The following is a 17,831-nucleotide window of genomic DNA, read 5'->3' on the forward strand; positions in this document are numbered from 1 at the left end:
TTTAGAACTGGCAAGTCTCTGGGAATGGTAAAATCCCATTTGTCACTTTTATGGAGCATCACCTGGAGAGTTTTGGTCAAATGAAGACTCAAATAGTAAATATTAACTAAATACTCTAGTTGAGTTCTGTCCTGAAGCAAAGCCCACCTAAACTATTTTTCCCGTGCTGATTTTTAAAATGATTTTGAGTAAAATATTCCAAACTAGCAGGTAAAATCTTCTGTTATCTACCACCCTTGCAGACTCAACTTTAAATCCCGGAACAGGAGGTTTTCCAAAAGAGCTTTCCAGACGGACTCTATTTGTACAAACAAGCTGCATTCAGAACAGCAACATGCACTGAAATGGGACTTCTTAAAGAGAATCACTGTAAAAGTAGGACAGCACTTCTGTGAAATAATTTAAAAGTTTCAAAGTTTAATGTTTTTAGGTTTTTTTAAATCAGGTTCCCTTCACAAATTTTTTTTCCTACTGAATACAAAAGACTACTCATGTTCTCAGTTCCTCTTACTCTCTTTTTCTTTGGTTAATCAGAGAGGTTCTGGAGCTCCGGTGCTGAAATGCTAAGCATCAGTGCAGTGAAGGAGCTGCATCTTTTTTCATTTTTTTTTAAACCACTCTGTTGAGCAAATTTTGAAAGATATATTTGATAGAAATTAAAAAATAAGATATAACAAAATAAAACCAGCATCCTTCTTTCTATTACATCACTAGTAAAATCAAATCAGGAAGGGGGCAAAACTTAGTACTTGAAACAAGCCGGAAAATTAGATAGTTTTGCATTTTCCTAAAATACTCTTCATCAAAATTTGTAAGTTTTGACAGAATTGTGGTTTTTCCCTGCTGATAAATATAATAAGTAATATCCTCGATTACACATAAGGAAGAATAGAGTGCCATTCACATCTCAGGCTAAGGTAAACCTGCTCTGCAAGATTATTAATTAAAAGTAACAATTAATTAGCCATTACTCTTAGTAAAGAGAACTCAGATCCTAGACAGTAAGCAGATTTGAGAACTGGTGTCAGGCAAACATTCAGTTATTTTACAAAACCAAGCTATTCTTCTAGACAGCTTTACTGAAAACTGAACATCCGCTTGCTCAAATTTATTACTTTGTCTTCAAGTTAAACTGTTGCTGGTACACGAAGCCAAACATGCAAGTCTTAGCAGAATCAGGCGAGTAATCAATAAAAGCTGCACATTAAACTGCACAAAATAGCTTGTATTTCCCAGGTTCCGTTTAGCATTGTTATTTAGGCTGGCATTACAGACAGAATGAAAGTTAGACACAAACCAATGCTAAAACCTGACTGGTGAAGCAAGCATTAGTTACGTTTGTGACAGTTATGGAAATCAAATCAACCATTCAAAAAAAATACTCAGCCAGTTATTTTAACTGTACACATTTTTCAGTATCTAGTAAAAATAAATGACTTCAGCATACACTGCTTCCTGGGACTTAAAGACCAGCTAATTGTCTGTACTAATTGTACTAAAGAACGCTAAAGATCACAGACTCCTCCCAGCCATTCAGTTAGAAATATCCAGTGTTTGCTGTGACGTTTCTGCTGTGCCATTTACAAAGCTTTCTTTTTTTTAACTTTTATCATTTAAAAGTCACTTTCTCAGTGATGAACAAAATAAAAGGAAAACATTTTAATGCTTTCAAAAGCAAGTGAAAGAAACTAGAATGAATATATTTTGGAAGTTCTGAAAAACTAAATTCAAAGTCAAGCGGCTGAATGAGGGAAGTTCTCCAAGGTCGGACTGAACTTCTGTTCCCATCTCAGCCAACCAACCTGTCCACTCTGAAAGAACCCACAAGCACACCAAGAGCTGCCCCAGCTGGTACTCACTGTCTGCAAGATCTGTGCTTTTAGACAGTTGTTCCAGTTCCCAGCCTAGGTGTGCAGACTCATTCATGCTCTGTTTCTGCGCAATCTCCAAGACCATGTTCTCCTCCAGCAGCTCTTCAATTCTCTTCTTGTCCGTGTCTCGGTCCTGTGCAAGACACACATGAACGAAAATACATATACAGCTTATCTGTAAGATTTTTCTGTCAGTTGAACTGCTACAAGCACAACACATGTTTGATGGTAGAAGAATCTCCTTAAACACTGTGTGCTTTTATACTGAACTACGTGTACAGCATTAAACACTTGCTGTGGGCTGCCATACGTGCCACAAGATGCAGCGCAGCGACACCCAACTGGCCCTCTTTAGAGTCAGCTCAGGTCCATGATACACTTGGAGGGAGCGTGGCTGGAGTGAGAACATACTGGGTGACGACAGGGCTGGTACAAGCCAAGGCTAGCAAGGCAGGCTGGATTCAAGCTGTCTCCAGAGCTAAGCTCTTCAAAAACATGTAGTATCATGCACTGACACTCTGGAGACTCTGCAGATTTAACCTTGAATTCCACTGAGCTTCTTCAGCTCATCACATCAAACCTGGATCCAGTCATATGGGCTGGCAAGTAATAACTAACTCACAATTTAGGCTTTAAAATATCCAGAAAACAGATCTGGAGAATGAACATGCTGTTGCTTCTTGTGACTATTTTGGCCATTTGCATTTGTGGGAGCTGATGGGGTGCCTCAGAGAGTCCCAAATTTTCAGAAAGCATCACCCAAAAATTCATCAAGTCACCTAGAAAAGCATCATTCAAATCACCAGCCACTTTGGAAGAGCTGGAGCATGACATGACCCTTATAGTGCCCTGAATCAGTCATTAAACGTAACTCCACATGGCACCCTCAACATCTTTGTTTCCAACAGACCCTGTTAGAAACCTGATGGAGTTAAACCTCTATATGGTTTAACCACAAGAATTCAAAACACAGTGGGATAAGAGGAGGACTGTTAAGTCAAATACAAGAGATCAAAGAGTATTTATTATTTCTAGTGGGATTATAAAATACCATGTTGCTTTCTGTTTGTAGACAATAATCTGCCACTTCTTATGTTTCCTTGCCTATGAAGCAACAAGCCATGTCTCTGATTTACACAGAAATAAATTTTGGAATTTTGTGGCTTTTCCAGCAGTACTGGATTCTTAAACTCACTGTAATGGCTAGAGGCTTTGTTTCCAACACGAAAGACCATTTATAACAGTAGATTTCTTTTCCTATATCCAAGAGATTTCTACTTAACTGTCAGATTTTAACATCTCTGTCATCAATACGCATGAAAGCAACCTGTAGTTTAAAATTGTGATACATCTTCTTGCATAAAATTACATGTATCACTCACACAAAGTAGCATTGGTAACATTTACACTGTTAACATTATAATATTTCAAGAATTCATGCATGCAAAGTCCAAACTAAAGACCTTTTTAAAAGCACTGGTGATTTATTTGCCAGTCTCCACTGGTTTCTGTGACATGAATCTGTGACCCAGCATAAAAACAGAAGTTCAAAAAATCAGCATAATGAAAAAGAGAAGGCATACCAGCTCTACGTCATGAAGTTTGGATTTCAACTGCAAATTTTCCTTCTCTAATTCATGCAGTTTATCACCACGAGCTCTTGCCATTGTTAGCTGTTCTTCTAGCATGGCCTTTGTTTCAATTAATATGATGTTGTCCTCTCTCAACTCCTACGGAGAAAAAGTAACAGCGTTAATCTCTTTACATAAACTGACTTTTCAAAGACCAGGTGACTTTCACAAACTGACACTGAAAACACCAAAAGGAAATTTGACATGGTTCTCTGTTTCACAAAAAAGGTTTTACCTGATGCTTTAATGGGAGATGATCTATGTTTAATTATCTGTGAGTCATTAATGCAAATAAATCTAATACTTCTTATTGGTTTTTTCCTGAATTTTAGAAGTTTAATGGAGCTCCTTTTGCTTTATATGAGGCTGGATCAAGAGATGCACTAAAGACTCGAGACACAGAAGTTCCATTCTGATTCCGCTGTTTGTTGTACCATTTCCTTAGCCATCTCACTGTAGTCCCCAGTTTCAAAATAGATCATTTACTTTCCCACGATGTTATAGCGTATTCAAAACACATTGGGGAGAACTACTCATCAATATATACTATGTCCATATCCCTGTTTCAGTAGTTACATGTTAATGTCTGTTTAATAAAGTTTCTCTCTTTCTCAATTCACTTAAACAAAAGTTGTTGTTTTATACTTAACACACCCCGCCCCACCCCCAATAAACACATGAGCATTAACTGCACAAGCCATGTTGCTTATCCATTCCAGCTTTTGTATCTGCTTTTACTCAGCAGAAGTTTAAGTGATTACCGTGCTGTAGCCACAGCATTAGAAACAAGTTAATTATACAGCACTCCAAACGTTCCTTGCAAAGCAACAAATGAAGCTCTGTGCATTCAAGTATCTTATCTCCAGATACATGAAGTGTCCAAAGCATAAAATCTGACCGTGTATTCTTGGTCGTGTTTTAAACACATTGATTAAATTATGCCTTATTTCAAGCTATAATACCTCACTTCTAGCTTTTACTCTTGTTAAGCCTCAGATGAGTCTTGAGTCAGAGACAGAATTTCCTATGGCAGGAACATATCACCATTTAAAAGATTAAATGGATACAGGAAGGATTTTTGCCCAGAGGAGTTACAGTGGGGCAAGAAGCAGATTATTTGATTCTCTGAAGAAAGTTCCCTTTGTCTTTCCTTGCTTTCTCCTCCCTCCTCTCCCCATCCCTTCCCCTACTCCAATGAAATATGCAAAACCAGCAAATGTGCACACAGACAGGATGAAATGCTTATAGCTTGACGAGTTTATTCCTGGACAACTGTCTTCAAAATGTGAAGTCTCTGCTGACATCAGTGTTCGTGTCTGCTCTTTCAGACCACAGACATCCAAACCAAGTAGATTCCTAAAAGATCACCAGGCATAGGCAAATCACTTGCTTCATCAGCAACTACCTTGTCATTTTTGGGGGTACAATCAGCCTTGAGAAGCCTTATGCGGCTCAGTTATTTAAAAAAATGGAAAAACAGAAAGTAATCTTAGTTGTTTGCTGCATCCTGACTGTAGCTGACATAACATGGAAAGTCTACCTCATGCAGTACCATGATGCCCTTGACGTCTCAGTGGGTCAGCTACCAACTTGCAAAACATGAGAGGAAAAATTTCCCTACCACAGTAGCATTAAAAGGACAAGTATGTTAGTGCTTGTGAAGTGGTTCAACTACCACAATTAAAATGTCTGAGTATGCAAGTAAGTAGAATAATAAGAATACTGAATCACTAATTTTATAGAATCAGCATTTCGGGCCAAGTCTGATCTAACAGGGTCATTTCAAACTAAAAAGGCTGACACTAGAACAGATGACAGACCAGAAGAAGTACACGACACAAAAGGTGCTGGGTGTGATGTAAGCTGCTGGAATACCCGCAATGAAACAGCAATGTGACAAGAGTTTACTTTGCTACATCATCACACTCAATCTGGACCACAGCCCTAAGAAGTAAGGTGGTGTCTGACCTCAAAAACGTGGCCTCAGAACTATCCCCAAAACTGCCTACCAAGCAGGAACTAGTTATTTTAGTGTCTGATGAAGAGTCGAGCTACGTGCCAAGTACATACACATATCCAGGCTCTGGTACAAACCACACATCACTGGGAGCTGCAATATATGGAAGACTCAAGCAATTTCCATCAAGTGCCTGCCCAGGAAAGGCGGACATGTCAGTTCAAAGCTGTTCTGATGAAATCTTAAATTAATAACCTGGTGTAAATGCCTGCTGTGGAGAGGTCAACATTGCTCACTGGTGTAGCCATGATCTGAGGTTGTCTTAATATTGAAAAGTTCATATAATTTAAATAATTACTCCATGGGAGCTTTGTAGAGTTACATCTCAAGGCCTGGAAGGTAAAACTGTCCAAATTAAGACATGTCAGCACTAACGTCTCCCAGAAGTCGCTGGGATAACATAGTTGAGCTAAAAATGTCTCTGGCTACACATAGCACTTGTTAGACAATCAGGAGGTGGTGGTCATGGGGTGGTGGTGATTCCAGTGGAATTAAGGTTTATTTTTTCTTTAATTAACAAACCCACCAACATTATTTTGTAACTAAGAGTTTATTTTTAAATCAACAGCTAAAATAGTTGGCTGTGGATTTATTTTTTTTTAAATACACTGAATTTACTAGGCAAGGGATTAAAGAAACCTTTGTTTTATATCACTTAGATTGTGATGGTTTGATATCCAACATACAAAATTCTGCTTTTGTAATTGCTAAAATAAATTACATGTTTTGGTTTGATCCTGTATCAGTGTGCCTTGAAATAGGTTTAAGAATGTGCATTGTGTACTCATATGGTTACAATTAACTCTGAGGGTAAGTGGTTGCACAATCAGGGTGTGTTGCTACTGGAAAACATTTTCAGAAACTAAAGTAGCAATCAGATTGTTTAAATGTGAAACTAGAGAATTTGCACATGCATCCAGACCTAGTTATTAAACAGAGTTCAAACCCCTCCCTTCTGGCAGTTCAGAAACTGCCCCTACTGAGCCATGACACAGTTAGCATCTTGTGACAATCAAACATTGCCCTGGACACCTATATGAAAATATACAAGAGATGCTTTTGCTTTTTTTAATATTATTCCTGCTGCCATCCTGCATGGAAATGTGACTGCAGTGAGGAGGAAGAATGGGCAAAGCAGACTCCCTGACCCCAGAAAATAATCTGATCTCCTGGAGCAGCAGAAGGTTCAATGGAGAGGAATGCCAGAGGGAAGCTTTGCATCGGAGAGAAGCACCTCCTTGGAGGAAGCCCTGCATTAAGGCTGCTCCTCCACATTCACGGTTATGACCCCATTAAGCCACCCCAGCAGGAAGGGCTCCAGAGCATATTTATCTCTATGTTCCTTGAACGATGGTCAAATTAAAATGTCATTTCTGAACAACTTTGTCAAGACATACAGAGAAGGAAAACACCACACATGCCTACGTGTGTTATGTTCATGTAGGGAAAGACTTGCTCCTTTTACACACCTTCTGCAATAGCTCCTTAAATCTCTTCCTGCTCCCACTGCTGATTTGCATTATGTGCTTTCAGAAACTACTTGTAAGCTTGCTCGCTGTTCTTTAAGCTTGTCACGATATCATACACAGAGCACATTCCATACTTTTTGCCCAAATCACCAAACGTGTATGCAAACCACAACAAGGAAAAGATTTTTAAGTGCTCATTTAACAGCTTTCTGCATTGATGAACATAGGTAAACCCACTTTTTCTTTTTACTTACCAATTTGGCACTGCTTATTAACAACCCTGTCAACACCCTATGAGCCTTAAGGTATCACATTACCATAAAAAAGTGGCTTATGCTGTACTTTACGCACCTACATTTTCATTGCTGTGGTTCTGTAAGATTTGTTCAGGTCTTAAATCTTAGAGTTTATGAAGCCAGCCACAACCAGTAACTGCCCTGAGATGAATCAGCACTGGACTGTCTGGTGGTAAAAATCTCTACCGTGTTACATCCCTGCACAAATCTGACAACTTGGAATTGTAAGCCAAACACTTTTTGAGGGAGCAGGAGGAATCTGAGCAGACACCGAACTGACTCCAGCCATCATCCTTTTGGAGTGGTGGAGGACTTCAGACAGATAAGACAGAAAACTAAGAGACCATGGCAAGTTGGATACTGGCTGCTATGCACAGCCTTTGTGCTGCTCCATGACCATAAAAATGAGACAGAACAGCGCCCTGTGGAATCCTCTGAATGTATCAGCATGAAACCACTGGAGTTTGCCTGACGCTGCCACTGCTCAACACTGGCAGTCCATGGCTGTGCCAAGACTTGATCAATGATGGGAGAAGGAGTGGTGAGAATGTGAAACTCTCAGGGTATCCCAGACCACAGAGCAGCCTGCGGACAGCTGTGCAATCCTGCCGCATATTAGGAGAGCTCAGCCCCTACAGCAGCGACAATTTTTGTTCTTGGCCTGGAATTATAAAAGTGACATATCGATGGGAAATATTCTTTGTCCCACTACTGTATTTCAGGGAGGTATCCTTGGAGAGCCAGCACTCATCTCTGACCTTCAGTACTTTCACCAAAAACTGACAAGAGTGGAAGAGGGAGTGAGGAAACTTGGAACAAATTTGAAACTGAAGTGGAGGTCTCTTTACTGAAGGATGTGGTAAGCAAGATCAGCAAGCAGACAGCAGAGCAGGAAACTGCCGGCTCTAGGACAAGCAAGGAGGCTAAGAACTCAAGAACAGAAAGACCTAATTCCCTTGATCTCGGATGAAGACAAGACTAAAAAACCTCCTCTCCTAGCTCCGGCTAAATTATCTGACCAGCAGGTAGAAGCTAAGTGACTCCAGAGCCCAGCCAAGAGGGAAATGCCAGGATGCCACGCTGATAGCGAGTGTGACAGGTTAATGCATGGCTGATTTGCCACCTGGAGGGAGGAAAACACAGAGAGCCAGAGCTTCAAACTTCCCAGTGTAAACTGGGCATTACTGAGAGGGAAGACAGGCTTTTATAGTCTATTACTACATTTAATAACCATCCACTTTAGTGAACCTATTCATAAGAAGCAGCAGCTAGCTGGCCCCTTAGGTTAGAGAGGGAAAAAAAAAAACACCTACAAAGTAGAGTTTATAGAGCAGAAATAAGGTCTGTGTTCTCAGCCAGAGGCCTGGCAAATGCGAGTTTCAACATCACTCTTCCACCTCAGACCTGGGATTCTATCTAATTACAGTGAGGTTGTCAGTTACTGAACCTCCATATGTTCAGCAAGTCTGGATATTTATTTGACCTCAGCTGAAGTGTTACGTATGTGGATCACTGAGAGTTTAGGTGAGAATGGCTCAAAGAACTGAAAGGACAGAAAATAAGAGCAGTCTGACCTAAATTTAAGGCCAGCCATGCTACGAGCAACGAGTTTGTGTAGATGGTCTCCAAGGTCCTTTCTGAGCTAAGTTAATTAATAATGCCAGGAGGGGCACAGCTGCAGGTGACTAAGCTGAGTAACTGGCATGACAACTCGAACATTATACATTTCTCATTGACATGCCCTGCTCAGGGCACTATGGAAAATCCAAATTTTCTCTCCTTTATACTACAAGCAACAGTTGCACAAAGGGGTGGCTAGAATTTGTCATCCAAGGTCACGCTTAAAAATGCCCAGCCATTTTAACAATAGTTGCATCTGCTATAAAACCCTAAGGAAAAACACCCAGACATTCATTTAGTAAACTTATACATGACATTTAAAATGTTGGTCAAAGGAACAGCTCTGTAACACAGGCATTCTACCTAAGATTAAATTTTCAAGGCTAGACTAAAGGTCTGGATTCTCTAGACAAAGCATCCAGAAAACGTCTGTCCTGTTTAGTCACATAATGCTGAAAAGAAGAGTTTATTAAAACTAATGGATATTTATTTTTTGTGTGCACCAAGTCCTTCTTGCCACTGAAAGAAGTTTTAGTGTTGCTAAGTCAATAATTATGACGTATGTTATGAAATTTCCACTTGCTCTGATGTTTTGCTGCAGTCAGCTCAATGACAAATGACACATGAGCTGGTAACGCAACAAAAGCCAAACGTTAAGGATTACTCAGCAAATCTTTCTCCCGATTTTCACTTGCCTCCATGCGAGCTTTGTAAAAATCCACATCATGAAGTTTCTCTTTGCACCGAACAAGTTCCATCTCGAGTCTCTCCACACGGTTTGCCTTCTCTCTCAGAGAGTCGAGCTCATCTCTGTACGCTCGGGCAGAGCGAGCATCTGAGGCCAGGTGCATATTCTGGGAGAAGCGAGGAATAAGCAGTGAGAAAAATCTTAGTACTTTAAAGCATGTTCTTTAAACTTCATTTTTATTTATTTACTTGCTTATTTGAAGTGTAGGCAAAGAACATTCCCCCAGTTCAGGAGTAAGAGAATTCTCCTACTAAACAGTAACTTCTCTACAATGCAGAGAGGTTCTTCAGCCTGTTGGGACTCTGCCATTTCTAATGCCTGGTGCTGCATAAGCTTCAGGCATTACTAAGCTATTTGCAAGCTGAAGAGCAGATGAGACTGCTCTCACCAGTTAAGTGGAAAGCGTAGCATTGCTACGCCGTAGCCACAATCACCAAACAGCTTGCTGGAATAACTTGATTTCTTCATTGAAAAATAGGCATAGTAGTAGTATTTTTAGCTTCACACTGAAAGAGGCTTTTTTAAATAGGGAAGACTGTCACAGTAAAATGAGCCCATCTTACCTCTTGTTTTATTTTTTGCAGCTCTAGGGTGAGCTGCTCAACTTCATGTTTAGAATCTACAAGCTGCTCAGACTTCTCTTCCCTGAAAAGGATTAGAATAATCTTAGTATGAATTATTTTTTTTTCCCCGAAACAATACTGATTATATGGAAAGGAAGACAGAAATCTCCTAGCATATTCAGAACACAGAGCCTCTTTTCATGACAGCTTCATAAAAGCAAGAGTTTTTTTTTCCTCATGATACGATACACATATCATCCATCTGAGTTTGCAACTCTATTTTTAAACTAAGTACCTCTGTTTAAGTCTCACTGGTGCTACTGCTGTCATAGCAAGCTTCACTGGCCTCTGTTTCCCACCAATAATTAAGAAGTGCAGCCAGCAGCTGGCATTTTGAAAAGGGAAAGAGAGATGAGACACAAAAAGAAAAATGACATAGCCATCACTCTGTGTTTAAAGACCAGTTAAGAAAGAAGAAAGACGGAACACCCATAGCAGCTTCCCACTGCTATGAATAAAATATTTGAAAGATGTGATTCCGAGAGCTCCCATGGAGGTCAGTGTACTGAAGCCAACAGGCACCTGCATTTTCAGGATGCACAAGGCTTATCTATTAAGTCTCTTTAGAAGCACAAATCACTGGTGACTCACAGCTCCTGCCGGATTCTTCTGAGTTTAGCCTTCGTGTCTGCCAGCTCAACTGCAAGGTGTTGCTTGTCTTCATTAGAAAGAGGGTTGGCTGGGTTTGGTGAAGAATCTGGACTTGGTGCTTTCAGAGGACTTGGTGGTTGTTGAGACTGCAGATAATCTCTCTCTTGAGTGAGATCTACAATGACCTGGAAATACAGAGAAGTATGTAGTGTCAAGAGATAAACAGTGTAATTATACTCTGCTTTTCAAGTATCTAAAAATTATTTATAAATATGGAAAATTATTAGCCTGGAATTATACAGAATTCAAGTGATAGCCAGAAGGGAAGGTTATACAGAGGAGGAAAGGAATCTCCTCTATGCTCCGATCACCAAAACTTTCTCCTTCCAATGCTCAAAATAAAGCAGTCTTTTTTGCCTGGAGAATTCATATAACAACTAACAGTTTTAACTAACACAACAGTCACAGTAAAAAGCATGAAATAAAATTAACAGGTTAAAGAAGGAAAAAGCCTCCTGCAGAGATGTGAAGGGAAAGAAACTGATGAGTCAGCAACAGATACTGCCACCTTCACACAAAAATAACAACCTAGAGAAGATACCGCGATGGTAGATACCAGGGGAGAGACAGGCAAGCAATCACTCAAAGACGCATGACTGAGCAGACACGCAGAGACGAAAATCTCAAGACAAATCCACAACTTCAAATATTTTGGCCTCTCCACTTCATAACAATCATTTCACCACACCTTAGTGTTTACACGAGAATCAACGTAAAAGTCAAAATCTTTCTACAGATTTTCAGAGGCGTAGTGTAAAGGTGGAGAAGAAATAGAAACCCAGTGCACAAACAAGACACAAGAGAAGGAACAGAGCCTGCATCTGCTGCTTCACATGAGCTAGATATGGCAGAGGTAAGGCACCGTACTTCTGTGCATTCATCTCTCTCATCAATGAGCCTCTTGAGGTGGAAAACCATATTCCTGGAGAGAGACTCTAGTTCTTCTGGGGCCATATCTGGGAGCTCCAGCCACTGCAAGTCAAAGACATTCTCCTGGTTGTGGGTCACCTAGGAATAGGAACAAAAAAAAAAAAAAAGTCTTTCCACTAATTTATTTGCTGTATGTGCTGCATCCACTGAGTTCTTCTATGGATCATTTAAATAACATACCACATTTCACCAAAACCAGGTTGTAAATAACAAACACAACTACCTTAACTGTAACACCACCCAGCAATTTCTGGTATTTAGGTTTTTTTTTTTAATAGTTATTAGGGCTGATTTTTAAAAGTGATCAGATACATATTATGATCAACAGCATGCGTGCTTGCATATTAGAAGAATGTAACTGCAAGCACTGAAGTGGTCACCACAGGGATTTGAAGGGACTGATCCCACACTGAACAGTCAGGGTGACTGCGAAGAAGCCCTGCTTTCAATGAATTTGCAATTTGCAGCTGACATAGCTGGGAGGAGCTGCCTTTAGCAGAAAAGTCTCTGGTTGCTGCTATCTTACCCAAACTGATTTCCTCTGAATCATTTAGCAGAAATGTCAGGCAAGTCTCTCAAGGTCAGTGAAAGACTGTTCCTGCTTTTGTCATAACCATGTGCTTAGTTCATCACAATTTTTTATTTTTTTTTAAAGCAGAACTATTTTTTTTTTTAAGCATTAAGAAAAAAGTTCCTGTCTTAGACTTTCACTATTTGTTCCTCAAATCTGAGCGTACTGGGCTTTCCACACCTGCAGAGCTGACACCCGGACACAGCAAGTGCCTGGTCTCAGCGAGGGGAACTCCCAGAAGAGGCCATTTCCACATGGCTCTCCTTTGGGTCTCCAAAGCAAGCTGGCTCCTAACGCCTACCTGTATTCCTTCCTTCTACAGAAACCTTAGAAGTCCAAGAATACTTGTCGCTGAATCAAACTTATCTTTAAAAACAGAGTTTATGCCCAATTTCAGCTGCAGAGTACACTTTTCAGGACCATCTGAGCTCAGAGGCCACTGTCTGAAGCAAGACGCTGGGGAGCCTGTGTCTCACCTCCCACCGGACTTGGGGACTAAGTGCCTGCACCATTGCTGCAATGGGCACTGCAGCTCCTAAACCATACGTGCTTTTTGGGAATATTGCACAACAACTCGTTCTACATAGCCTGCAACTGGCAAAGCAAGGCATTTACCACTGCATCTCTTTAGAAGACCACTGAGCCAAGTAATGTTCTCAACACCTATCATTTTCATCTTTTAATTTGACAGCAATAACATATTCAATCTTTTTTTTGGTGAAGTTCATGAATCCATTATGAAAATTCCAAGCATTAAGATTTCATAGCAAAAACCCTCTGTTAAGTCAAGGAAGGGAGAGATAAAAAGTCAGAATAGACAATACTGAGAGTCCCACCTCCTGAATGTGTGACACAATGGCAGCTTGGGTTTCAATATCCAGTTGTTTTATTCTTTCAATAAACTCTTCTTTTCTTTCACACTGTTAAAAGAAAACACATCCTGAAACAGTGCTATATATCCTAAAATTCACTGCACCATTTTTCATGTAAATAAGAAAAAATCCCCACATAGCTAACGACAAAATGTTCAAGATCTTCACTCTGTCACACTAGAAGGTCTAATACTTCACTGCTCCATATGGAGCATGAAACGAATTACGCACTAAGTTATTTAAACTTTTTACAGTCAGTACAATTAAGGCTAAGTTAAATGGCTGGTTTTGCTCTTTAAAAACGGGTTCAACACACAATGAGATCAAGAGGTGGGGCAACAGCCGGAGGAAATCATCACAGCTTCATTAACGGAGCTGCACAAACACAAGCCTACATTTACACTGCATCATTTAACCTGTCTGCTTTGCTGTTTGCATTTTGCTTGGTTTTGGCAACGAAAAGAGATGCATCACTATTCACATCAATGCAAAATGTTGCTTGTTGGACTAAATCAACACGTGCTTTAGATTAGAAATGGGGTTGGGAAACATTCTGGATAAAAATGAGTGACATTTCAGACAAACAGATTTTAGTAAATCTTTTACTTAAGGCTTTAAAAGAGGCAGACATCTGCTATCTGTATATCTGTGATTGTGCACTAACAACATTAGCGCCTCCTTGTAACAACTCCGAGTTGTGGAGAAGTTAAGCATTACTTAAAGCTTTTTTTAAACTCATTTCTAGCGTCCTTTTGGAGCCTGATTCTGAGCCCCAACCATTCCTTTCACTGGGAAGAACCCCAGACCCGTAAATGGGGGCTGAGGATGCAGCTTGCCAAATCAGACCTTTATTCTTTGTGCTGCAATGCAACACTGAGATAGCTCAGAGCAGCCATATGCGGACAGCTTTCCCCTGACATAATTGACTTGACATAGCTGAGCAGGGTAAGTGTCCTAAGGCACGACAAAAACACTAGGCAGACCTACAAACGGTCAATTATAAGCAAAGACTAGCCCGCAACGTGCCTATTGTTTGCCGCCACAGAGGTTTGGTGAGCAGAACACTGATTTCTTTATCCGGTAACTGCCGTGCATTTCTGGGGAGTTTCCCGTATACATTGCCTGTCTATTTATTTTAACAAGTGCCACATAAAACTCCCCACATGAATATACAAAGTATCTATTCATTTTGGATTTTCTACACGTAATGTTCAGACAAAAGATTATGCAAATAAAATCAGGATTCATTAAACAAATATTCAGACTGTTAGCTTATCTATTTGTTTGGCATCATACTCCATATTTTAAAGCAGTAAGAAAATAAACCAACAACAATCTCGGTACCAAGAACACTGTTCAAAGCTTATCTCTTCCCACTTTGTTATCAAAGTGGGCTACTTAGTTGCAAGAGAACATATCCTGTGGCTGATAAAGCACTGCCAGCAAATTGAGGCAACCGCTGTCACAGTGTGCTTCTTTTCCCCTGCATTTCTTTCATTCACCTATTGTGTCTTCTCACAATTTCAGCTCACGAGCTGTCTTGAGCTGCAGATTTGTTTGTACAGCACTGATCGTTGGGTGGATTTTCTCAGTTCAGAGAAAAACAAACAAACAACAACAAAAAAACAGATTCAAAATTATTCCTCAAGCATCTAGTGAATGCTCACCTGCACAGCACATCCCAGAACCAACAACAGCAGCTTCTTAATTTCATCCATACTTTTACCTAGAGAGAAAAAAAGGGAATTGGTACATATGTATAACAAATTAAGTACATCCAAGTGATCCTCTCCAAAATATCTGCCTAAAAAGAGAAATAGGACCTTTGAACAAGTGTCTGAACAATATATATGTGCCCATTATGTTACCACACTTCCCATGTAACAACACAGTTCTTAGGAATTAAAATCCTAAATACAGCAAGACTTTTTTTCCTCAATGTGCTATCATTACCTACATTTTCTGACGCTTTTCTGATGGATGCGGTGGGGGTGGGGAGAAATCCTGTAAATAGTTCAACACACATGCCCAGCGCTTGTCCCTTTGTTCTGTCATTAACATGGGTGCAAAAAACCCCACCAAACCACCACCCCTCTTCCTCCCCCCTCAAAAAAAAAAAAAAAAAAAAACCACTAAAAGGAAATAAAAACTCCCTGGGCAGAAGCAAGTGAGGGTTTCTCTCAAAGAAAGAACTTGTCCTAAATTCTCTGTCTGTAAAACAGTTGCCACTCAAGACTTCCCAAAGCTGAATGCCATTCTGTGCATATAAATTCTCTCCAAGAGATGCTTTAGCAAATAAATTCTGCCTCTCTTCTGCATCAAAGCCTGCTCGCACTTCGAAGCGCAAAGCCCATGTGCTAAGAGGGATGCAAACCAAGTGATGTAGAAGGCAGACTATATGCACACATGCTCGCGGAGCCGTGGCGGGGAGGAGGCACAGGCAGGTTGTTACTGCCAGGAATTCTGCTGCCACCAACAGCCCCGCCAGCCGCCTCCGAAGGTTTGGAGAGACAAAGCCACACAAGGGGAACCCATGCGGCTCGGAGACAACTGCAGATCTTCTTTCAACAAAATCAACGTGGGGGTTGTTGGGTGGTAAAGAAAATTATGTATATCAAAGATAGATACAGGGAGATGGAAGACGCAGAGCTTCAATGAGGAAACAAAAAATCATTAGGGAGTTAGGTTCAGGAAAAGCCTGTCCTCATCCACACTAGGAGAAGAAGAGAAGAGAAAACCAGGTCACATACAGTTTTCCCTCATCCCTATACTTCTTTGTGTTTCCCGACACAGAGCATATAACTGTGGGATAAACACTTTCATTTTATGCCCTGCTTTACTTAGGTGTTCAATTCCTCCTGTCACTAAATAAAGAGAAAATAATTTCTGAGTGTGACTGTGTTCCTCCACCGACACCAGGCCCTTGTAAGGCTGTGCTGGCAGCAAGTCAGAGGCATGTACAGGACCCAGGGCTGGGGAACTGGAGTTAAACTGACTCATCAGTTAAGCTGCCACAGCCCCGCAGATGCACCAAGGCACACTGACCTAAATTACCACGGGGGTTACTTCCATTGTGAGAACCTTGCACACCAGTGTGGCCACGTGCAGGCAGCTCAGGAAACAACTTACTTCCTGATTTTAGGTTCATAGAATCATTTAGGCTGGAAGAGACCTTAAAGATCATCAAGTCCAACCGTTAACCTAGCACTGCCAAGCCCAGCAACTAAACCATGTCTCCAAGCACTACATCCACACATTTTTTAAATGTCTCCAGGGATAGCCACGCAACCACTTCCCTGGGCAGCCTGTTCCAATGCTTGGCAACCCTTTCAGTGACGAAGTTTTTCCTAATATCCATCCTAAATCTCCCTGGGCAAAACTTGAGGCCGTTTCTCTTGTCCTATCACTTGTTACTTGGGAGAAGAAACCAACACCCACCTGGCTACAACCTCCTTTCAGGTAGTTGTAGAGAGCGATAAGGTCTCCCCTCAGCCTCCTCATAACACTTGTGGTCTAGACCCCTCACCAGCTTTGTTGCTGCTCTTTGGACATGCTGCAGCACTTCAATGTCTTTACTGAACACAGTACTCGACGTGGGGTCTCACCAGTGCCAAGCACAGGGGGATGACCACTTCCCTAGTCCTGCTGGCCACACTATTTCTACAGAAGCCAGGGTGTTCTTGGCCACCTTGGCCACCTGAGCACACTGCTGGCTCATATTCAGCCGGCAGTGGACCAACACCCCCCAGGTCCTTTTCCACCAGGCAGCTCTCCGGCCACTGTTCCCCAAGCCTGTAACGCTGCATGGGGTTGTTGTGACCCAAGTGCAGGACCCAGCACTTGGCCTTGTTGAACCTCATACCATTGGCCTCGGCCCATTGATCCAGCCTGTCCAGATCCCTCTGCAGAGCCATCCTACCCTCAAGCAGGTCAACGCTCACGCCCAACCTGGTGTTATCTGCAAACTTACAAAGGCATTAAATATCTCAGTCTTTTCCTCATCCTTGGTCACTTATGTTTCCCCCTCATGTCCAACAAAGGATGGAGATTCTCATTAGTCCTCCTTTGGTTGCTAATGTATTTATAGTAACATTTTTTCTTGTCTTCTATGGCAGTATCCAGATTAAGTTCTAGTTGGGCTTTGGCTCTTCTAATTTTCTCAGTGCAAAACCTCACAACCTCTTTATAGCCCTCCTGAGTGGCCTGCCCCTTCTTCCAAAGCTCATAAACTCTTTTTTTTTTTTTTTGCCCTGAGTTCCAGCCAAAGCTCTCTCATCAGCTTCAGAGCACATCCACATCAGGGATTAAATGCAGAGCATGACTGCGGGACACAAAGAACAAATTGGTAAGTTCTGGAGAGAGACAGCAAGTGACACTCCAGTGTGTGTTTCTCATACTCCCAAACTTACTCAGGGCAGAACACCTTCTCTGTTAGAGACTGAAGGAGCAGCCAGCAGGCTGCTTGCTCCAGATCACACCATACAAGTGCTCTAACCCTTGTGTGCTCTGGGCACCTCCACCTGTTGACCATA

The 17,831-nt window shown here is 41.2% G+C and overlaps 1 protein-coding gene across 2 annotated transcripts in view; it reads right to left on the minus strand.

Annotated features, from left to right (window-relative positions):
- CCDC88C (coiled-coil domain containing 88C) overlaps positions 1–17,831 on the minus strand; it is a 100,149-nt gene that overhangs the window by 34,967 nt on the left and 47,351 nt on the right. For both annotated transcript variants that reach the window (XM_063332529.1, XM_063332528.1), the window contains exons 5-12: positions 14,967–15,025; positions 13,264–13,347; positions 11,794–11,934; positions 10,867–11,051; positions 10,216–10,297; positions 9,600–9,758; positions 3,455–3,601; positions 1,860–2,004 (exon numbers count right to left, since the gene is read on the minus strand). In XM_063332529.1, the coding sequence (XP_063188599.1) occupies positions 1,860–2,004; positions 3,455–3,601; positions 9,600–9,758; positions 10,216–10,297; positions 10,867–11,051; positions 11,794–11,934; positions 13,264–13,347; positions 14,967–15,025 (1,002 nt within the window). The remainder of the gene's footprint in view (positions 1–1,859; positions 2,005–3,454; positions 3,602–9,599; positions 9,759–10,215; positions 10,298–10,866; positions 11,052–11,793; positions 11,935–13,263; positions 13,348–14,966; positions 15,026–17,831) is intronic.

Source organism: Chroicocephalus ridibundus, chromosome 4, assembly GCF_963924245.1.
Source record: "Chroicocephalus ridibundus chromosome 4, bChrRid1.1, whole genome shotgun sequence".
Taxonomy (NCBI): domain Eukaryota; kingdom Metazoa; phylum Chordata; class Aves; order Charadriiformes; family Laridae; genus Chroicocephalus; species Chroicocephalus ridibundus.